Source organism: Arachis ipaensis, chromosome B10, assembly GCF_059453495.1.
Source record: "Arachis ipaensis isolate K30076 ecotype BB chromosome B10, ASM5945349v1, whole genome shotgun sequence".
Lineage (NCBI taxonomy): Eukaryota > Viridiplantae > Streptophyta > Magnoliopsida > Fabales > Fabaceae > Arachis > Arachis ipaensis.
Genome location: NC_142435.1, coordinates 107957630 through 107966106, shown reverse-complemented (window position 1 = coordinate 107966106; position 8477 = coordinate 107957630). Strand labels below are relative to the sequence as shown.

Sequence of the window (8477 nt, the reverse complement as noted above, 5' to 3'; positions counted from 1 at the left end):
CAGCGGCTGCTCCGGTGGCGATCTAATCCAGCGACTAATTCGGAGATGATCTTCTCAGCAGCGTTATCCTCCAACGAGATTGTGTGCTCTCTCAAGCGACGATCTCCTCTAGCAGGTTCTCCTCCGATGGCACGTTCGCCTCTAGCTACAATCTCTGTGTGAGAGCAAGGTTGATCTTCTATCTCTCTCAATTTTCTACTATTGTCAAAAATACCTAAAAGTTTGAAATGAAAAATTAAGTTGCAGAAACTTAATAAAACTACGAGATCTATTGCGCAAGTGTTTCCTCTGACGATCTTCTTCGGCGGCGATCTCCTCTATCAACGCTTCTCTTCCATTGATGAGATCTGTTGCGCAAGTGTTTCCTACGGCGTCGAGTTGTGTTCTGTGATTTCTCCATCTCCATCGAGCTTCATTGAGCATCTAGGTTAGTGTACAAATTTGCGTTATCTTCTTCTATTTTCTCATGATTAGTAAATATGCCGTGTTCTATGCTAACAATGACTACGTCTTTTTCTTTAATTCTAGGTTTTTTATTTTCTTCCTTGTCAGAAGAAATTGGAGATGAGACATTCACTAAATTTTCTTCTAATTTTGTTTATATGTATGTTAGATGATTATGGATTATGATGATATCATGTTTGAGCTCCCTCCTCTATTCTATTCTTCTTCCCTCTGTTCTATTATGATGATATGATGATATCTTGTAAATTTGTATATTTTTTAGTTTTAATAATGTTGATTTTTGACTTTTGTAATTGATCAAATATATAGGTAATGCTATTACTAAGTTATTTTATTTCATTCTATGTGATTTTCTGTCGTATCTCCCAATACCTGCTAGTGTTACAAGGACAATTGAGCATTATAGAAAATGAAAATGTTCATACAATGCATGATGCTATATATAAAAAGTACACAATGTTCAAGTAAGTACCAAAGTATCTCAATTAAAAGTGTTTATTATGACTAATTTCTTTCTTTTTGTGATATACTTGTTTATTTAAATTCTGAAATTTTCTCCTTGAGGACTGATGTTAATGAAGAGAAAAAAAAAGAAAAAGGTATAACAATTAATTAATTAATTGATGGATCTTCTTCTTTTTTTTTTGTAATGATGTGTCAAGTTTAAGTTTGTGAAACTGACAGAAATAACTCAGGTAGCACTATGGCTTGATTCTGAAATATATTTTTAATGCTTTGACAGTTTTTTGAGCACTTGAAGAAATACCTTGGTATCAGGCATGAATTAGATGGAGGATTTACATGGTCTCTCATTCATAGAACAGAAGACAACTCAAAGGCATCTAGTAGGGGAATGATTAATATAATAATATCAGTTAGTAAAATGTACATATACTTTTGATTCTGTGAATTTAGAAATGTATCTCCTTGCTGAACTTATTCAACTAAGTAGACTAGTTAGTAGTATTCTCCTTTAATTTTCAGCTTAAGTATTAGTGGCAAGCGATAATCTTCTTAGTCAAGTATGCTTTGAGTCTTGGTTTTATAATTCTATATACTGATTTAGATTTGACATTTTCTCATTACAAAGGGAACTAGCAGACAAGGTAGCAGCAGTTGGATTATTGGTTGTAGTTCCTGATCTCCTGTATGGTGACTACTTTAGTTATGATCCTCAATTTGATAGAGAAGGATGGTTGAAGAAACATGGAGAGGTTAGTTGTAACTTTTACCATTAGAACATGTTTATTATGTAAAGAAAAATCCAAAAGTTGAATTTTCTGACCATGCTTTTGACATGTTTGTACTTTTAGGCTAAGGAATGTGAAGACCCCAAACCTACTGCTTTTTATTGGTTTGGTACTGCTACTGTTTGTTTTCTTGATGTGCCCTGACACATGATAAAGTTATCCAAGTCTTCTTAGAAAAAGATGCAAAATTTAAATTCTTAATGCATTTGTTCTATATTTATTGAAGTAAATTATTTAAAATTTTCAATTGCTAGCAACCTTTAACTTGTTAGCTAAACCAAAAATTGAGTTCTAGAGTAATTGACTACTGGCTAGGAATGTGAACGGATGCTGAAAGTTAAATTTTTGTGAGCAGAAGAATGTGATTATTTTAGTGGGGACTGGGTCCCCAATCCTTTTGGACCATTTTATACCAATAAAACCTGCAGCCACATTGAATCTCATCAAAATTGTTTGAAGAATGGAAGGCATGATAGAGAATTTCTTTATTTGAGATGGGCTCCAAGAGGCTATGAGTTACCCTTGTTTGATGCAGGAAAGTTTCTCAACATGATGCATGGCAAAGTGTAGGCGTTGATTGGAAATTCCATATCCTGCAATCATGTGCAGTTGTTTATATGCATTCTTTCAACAGTATATGTTTTATTTTGCACTAGCAAATAGCATATTAGCTTTTCACATATGGATTTTGCTCTAACTATCAATCCAGAATTGTCTTATTTGCTTGGTTAAGAGAATAAGAGTTTGTATCCATTCATTTGGTGTCCATTGGTTTTTACAATATTTATGATTTCCCTTTATGTTTTCTTCTATGATTAAGGGCATCAATTATAACCTGCACTTTAGAATTTTTTTATTTTCCATGATCAGAATCCCTATCTTAGCATCATCTCATTTAGATTGTGGAAACTTCTACTTGGTTTATGCAAGCATCATATAAAGGTTATGCTAACTTTTGAGGAAATTAATGTGACCTCCACTTTTAACTGTTTAAGTAAGGTTTACTTATGTTGATTATACTAGTTTATATTTTAGTGGAATTATTGTTCTTTACAACTTTTTCTTAATAGAAATTAAGTACTTCTATCTATACTTTTGATTAAAAGCAAAACGAAACAAACGACAAATAATAATCAGAGTATTCAATCTTGTTTGGTTCAAAAGACTGGACTGGAAGGGTGAACAATTTCTTATTACAAACATTTAGTAATAATACACTTATTGCACTCTATGTGTTTGTTATTTTGCTTCTTAGAAATTGCTTCTGTTAGTTCTGTATTTGGTTGTAGCTCCTGGTTTAAGGCTTGGAGTTCGTTCTTTGTTGCATCTGAGTTTCAAGGATTTCATGATTTAACTTGAATTCTGCTTGTTTAAAACTGGATAAGTTATTGGTTGCTTGAATTACACAGTAGCAGCATTGGAAATGTTGTTTTCTTTCTATGTTTTGATTATTGATCGCAGTTGATGTTTCTTGGAAGAGGATCAAACATTGTACTAAACTGAAGACAACAATGTTAAGCTTCAGCATCAAGTTGCTTCCTAATAATTGCTAAATCTATAATCTTTGCAGACTCGTGAAAGGTTTCTGTCACTGAGAAAAGGCACAAAAAGTGAAGTAGCTAATGCCCTAGAAGAGGGAAGCTCCTGTATGTCTTATATGTTTGGGACAGCTTATGTTCACACTCAACACTTGAATATCCCATTCTTCGAACTCCTAAATGATTGGATTGAAAAGATCACATGTGTTATTGCCTCATTATTGAGTTCTCAGATTCCTGAAAGGGTAACTACCAAAAACTTTTGCTTGATATGTTCCAGTGGAACTTCGGTTAATTTTGATTAATGGTGCCCAATTTTTTTAGTTATTACTTGCAAGTCCAATGGGAAGTGCTCATAACAGGTCTACCAATGAGAGTAGTTCTTTTGAAAGTCCAGATTTCGATCACACAGCTATTGAAGAATTTGCAGTAGAGAGAAATCCTGCTACAACAAATGTGGACCGCAACTCGAGAAGTTTGTAGCTGCAGCGAATGAGAAGCCCATTGATGTGTTGCGAAAAGTGTGTGGGAATGATAGATGTGCTGATTGCGGTGTCCCTGAACCTGATTGGGCATCACTAAATCTTAGTGTTCTTGTTTAATTAATATGTAGAGTCCGTTCCTAATTAATATCACCTTTAATTTGGCATTATTTTATCGACTGTGATGCAGGAAATGGCGCTTGTTGAAACAAATAATGTGCTAAGGAGTAAGGTAACACATTTATTTTAACAAATAGTAATTTAGTAATGAGTAGTGTTATGACAGGTGGAAGCTAAAGTAGTGAATGTTATGTCATAGGTATAATCATTCTGAGTTATTATTATTATTATTATTATTATTATTATTATTATTATTATTATTATTATTATTTGTAATTGAAAGTGAAAGGGATAGATAGATGAGAAGCTAAGGTAATTGTCGGTTGATTCTGATGAGAATTCAAAATGCATGATTTGGCAGAAGCTTTTCACTTTCACTTTCAGCATCATAATCCTAATTAATGCGATGTTGCTTCAATACATTGCTCATCATTCTGTTATAAGCAGTTGATCATAAATTCCTTTTATTTGCCAAATTTTCATCTTGTGTCATATTGTTAAAAAAGAAAAAAAAATTATGCTTTGTGTTTAATTAATCCAACCCTTGTTACTGTGGATTTCATAGTTGGTTTAATTAAAATGAACATGATTTTCTTTCAAGCAAAAGTTGGGCGTGAAAATAAGCACTCTAGAAGCAAATAATCAAGACAAAAGAAGGATTGGAGTGAGGACAGAGATTATCATGACAAAGTACACCAAAATCTATGATGGAAATTTTATGTATTAAGAGCTACATACTAAGACATTTATAATTAAAAAATTATGTTATGTTAGATACTTTATTTGTACAAGGGTTATTACTTTTGATTTTTAATACTAAAAAATAATATATTATGTTTAATACATTGTTTATGAGTTATATAATATTTTGTTTATGAGTATTGATTTTTCGTTATTGAGGAAGTTCAATTAAAAAATTATGTTTAATGCGATAAAAATGACGGTTAAAATTTATCTTCGTAAATGATAAAAAAATGTCACTTTTATCTGGTAAAAATAGCGATTTGTAACTGCCATTTTAAACAACATGAAATGCCATTTTAACTCAGTAAAAATGGTGGTTTCAAATGCCATTTTAACTAACTAAAAATGCCGTTTTAACCAACCAAAATGCTGCTCTGTCAGGGTAAAAACAGCGGTTCATAAACGCTATTTTAACCAATAAAAAATGTCATTTTCATCCTGGAAATAACAACAGTTTGAACCGCTATTTTGACCAACCAAAACTGCCATTTTAACCATAGAAATAACGGCGGTTTGAACCGCCATTTTAACAAACCAAAAAATGCCATTTTATTTGGAAATAATGGCGATTTGAACCGCCGTTTTAACCTATCCAAAAACCGCCATTTTAACCCAAGAAATTGTGGCGGTTTTCTGAAAACTTCCGTAATAACCAAAATGGTGCCGAAAATTACGTTATTTTCTAAAACCGCCATTTCTGGTAATCATGGCAGTTCAAACCGTCGTAAATACCCAAAAAATTGCCATTTTAACCAAATTTCTTTGTAGTGCCAGAACCAACACATCCAGTAGTCAACCCGAACATTATCTCTTTGTTGTGCATCCCAGGAGGAATATAATCAAAGGAGTGTACCCTACTACCTTTTCCTGGAGGTATCACTAGGAAAAATAAATCGAGAGAATGTGCCCTACTACCTTCTTCTGTGAGGCCGTGCCATACAAAATGAGGGATGAGTGCCCTTTCACCTTGCAATTAGAGAGAATGTGGGTAGTACAAAACTACCATCTCCACATCACACCGAAACTACGAGCAAGCGGGACAAGCCACCATCCTTACCCAGTGCAGGTGCCTAATCAATAACGTGAGCAGGACTATGCCACTATCCTCGCCATGGGCAGGACGAACCACCATCCCACAATATCAATAACGCAAGTGAGAGAAAACCCACGTCCTTGCCAATCAATAATCATCGTCAATTAAAACCATCATAATCAAATTCATCATAATCCTCATCACCCAAAACTATCATCATTATCATAGTCATAATTACTGTAAGACCCAGAATCTTTGAAAAGTCTTATTATGATCAAGTCTCAAATCCTACAGTTATTTATAGCCTTAATTTCAGGGATTATTTTATTAAAGATAATTAAGGCAAGTTTTGATTTCTTGGATTTGAGATAAGTTATGATTATTATCCAATTTTATAATTATTGGATTATTTTCTATATTTAAAGTATAAGGTTGATAGTTATTAAATGATAAGGATTTTATATGATTTGGATTAGATAAATAATATTTTAAATATTATTACTGCTATTTTGGAAAATGAAGAAATTAAGTACACTATTTCTAATTTTTAGATTTGGGCATTTTATTGAAAATAATTTGTGAAATTGGTGAGCAAATAGTATTTTCTATATATAATTAGTGTTGGATTTAATTTGGGTTTCAATTACTATATTATTCCCAATTTTAAGTGAAATTACCAATTTACCCCTAACCCTAATTTCACCCAACACCTTAACCTCTCTAACCCTAGCAGCCGCCACTGAAACCCTCTCCCAAAAACCCAGTAGCAGCCGTGGCACACAAACACGGTTTCCCCCTTTTCCCATGAAAGAAACGAAACAAAATCAAGAGAGAAGGAATAGCGTGCGACAGGGAGAAGGAAGAGAGGAGAGAGAGAGGCGCCGTCATCCTCGTCGCCAGAACCGCAAGGAGCGCCGCCGCCGAGCCCATCACCGTGTCATTGTCTTCATCGACGCCAGCTGAAGAGAGATGCGACAGAGAGAGAGAAAGGGCCCGCGAAAGGGAAGCGTCGCCGTTCCCTGAGGCCGCACTGTCGTCGCTGTCCTTGGTGACCCACGAGCCGAGAGTGTGAGCGCGGGTGGAGGGCGGCACTGTTGTTGCCGTCATTTCTCCCAACGGCGCTGCTATCACCACCGTGAATCGCGATCCGGAGAGGGAGGAGATGCGAGCCATGGCCAGAGGGGAGAAGACGCCATATCTGGAAGCCGCTGTCGTCCTCTCTGCGCCACCGTCGTCCTTGCTACAGGGTCAGCCGCTGTCATGTATGGCAGAGCCAGAAAGAGAGAGTTCAGGAGCAGAGCAAGAAAGAGAGAGATTTTAGGCTGGGCTGGGAGTCCAACCACCGTGTCCAGCCGCCGTTTGTGTCGCCGGTGCCGCCTCCGCCGGAACTGTCGCCATCAGAAAGGGGTTCAGGCCGCCGCAGGTGTTGCTGCTGGAGAAGGGAGCTGCATCTCTGTGATTCCGACCGCCAGGAGTGGTTTTGTGACGTTAGGGACCACCGCCGGAGCTTCTGGCTACTGCTACCATCGGCGGAAAAGGTTTCCGATGTCGTGATCGGAATTTGTCACCGCAACCGCTTGAGGTGGCTGCCGGGCTGCTGCCGAGCCGGCCCGGAGACCCCCGCTGTTTCAGTTCAGCCGTCCTTTCTTAGTCTCAGTAAGTAAGTATATTTCGAAGAGACTCGCGTTAGTATTTTGTTGTGTATGGTTAATGAATACGAGTTTTGATAACGTGGGGTCAAGTCCTGATTATTATATGTTGCGATTAGTGTTGCTATGGTCATTGCGAACGTGACTGGGAGTCGAGGTTTTGGTTGCCGTCAGTTCGGGGTGAGGCGGAAAGGACTCTATGAGACATTTGGATTATGGAATTGCGTTTTGAGGTAGGGACACTTTCCAAAAACTATGTTTTATGTATTGGAATTATTACATATGAATACTAATATAAGACAATTGGTATTTGGTGATTGTATCTGCCTTGTGTGTTATTTGATTGTCTCGAATGGTTAAGGATGCTTGTTTGGCTGAATTGTTGTGCGGCTTGTGAAATATAATGTTTTGAGGTTGATTCTTTAAAGATTTGAAATCTGAGTTTGATCCGTTGAGGATTGATTTGAATTGAGTTAATTATCTTGATAATGTGAGAAGTCGAACGCACTTTTGAATTCAGGCTGGTTTACTTTAATTGACTTGGTTTGGACAAATGATTTGTTATTGAGCCGTTTCTTTAAAGCTTTGGAAATGAGTTAAATCGGTTGATACTGAGTTGATCTTGAAATGGTTTTCTTGAAATATGCCACTGAGGCGACTGTTGGATTTAGCTCGCTTTGAATTGATTTCTGGTTTTGAGCTGTTGAAAAGGAATGAGAAACGGTTTAGTTGGGACCCGAACCGGGTGGCAAAAGTCCAAGTTTTAGGGGAGGTGCTGCCGAAATTTCTACAAAACCCTAGTCTTGCTTGAAAAGTTATTTTAAAAGGGTTGGATTTGAGAAATTGTATTACTTGATTTGTTAAGACAATATTTATGTTTTCAAGCTTAATTTATTTAATGAACTTTATGCGTTGAGTTCGGCTTATTTAGAAATGAACTATTTTTCACCGTTTGAACCACTGAAGGAAAGAATGATGCACTAATATTGATTTCAATATAAAAAGGAGCTTTTAGTGATTTCAAAGGAATCTAGACTTTTGATTGAGCAATTAAGTTGGAGGCATTTTGGAAGAGTTAGAAAAATAGGTTCCAAAAAGAAACCTGAACGTGGTTTGATTCAAATGAACCGGTTCCTTTTTAAATGAGTTGATTTTTGGACCGGGTTGGAACTTGTGATTTCGTATGGTCGGTTTCA

General features: G+C 36.2%; 1 protein-coding gene across 1 annotated transcript; it reads left to right on the top strand.

Annotated features, from left to right (window-relative positions):
* The first annotated feature begins 1318 nt into the window (after positions 1-1318).
* On the top strand, positions 1319-4582 carry LOC107623499 (uncharacterized). The gene is made up of 5 exons (XM_016325792.3): positions 1319-1350; positions 1556-1679; positions 3286-3498; positions 3926-3967; positions 4457-4582. Exons 1-5 carry the CDS (start codon positions 1319-1321, stop codon positions 4580-4582), a joined length of 537 nt encoding a protein of 178 aa, XP_016181278.1.
* The last annotated feature ends 3895 nt before the right edge of the window (positions 4583-8477 follow it).

Excerpts from the sequence above, each read along its gene's own strand:
- LOC107623499 (XM_016325792.3), top strand. The coding sequence starts at position 1,319 with ATGATTAATATAATAATATCAGTTAGTAAAAT. Across the intron at positions 1,680-3,285 it reads GGTTGAAGAAACATGGAGAG|ACTCGTGAAAGGTTTCTGTC; the intron begins GTTAGTTGTAAC and ends TAATCTTTGCAG. Across the intron at positions 3,968-4,456 it reads ATAATGTGCTAAGGAGTAAG|CAAAAGTTGGGCGTGAAAAT; the intron begins GTAACACATTTA and ends TTTTCTTTCAAG.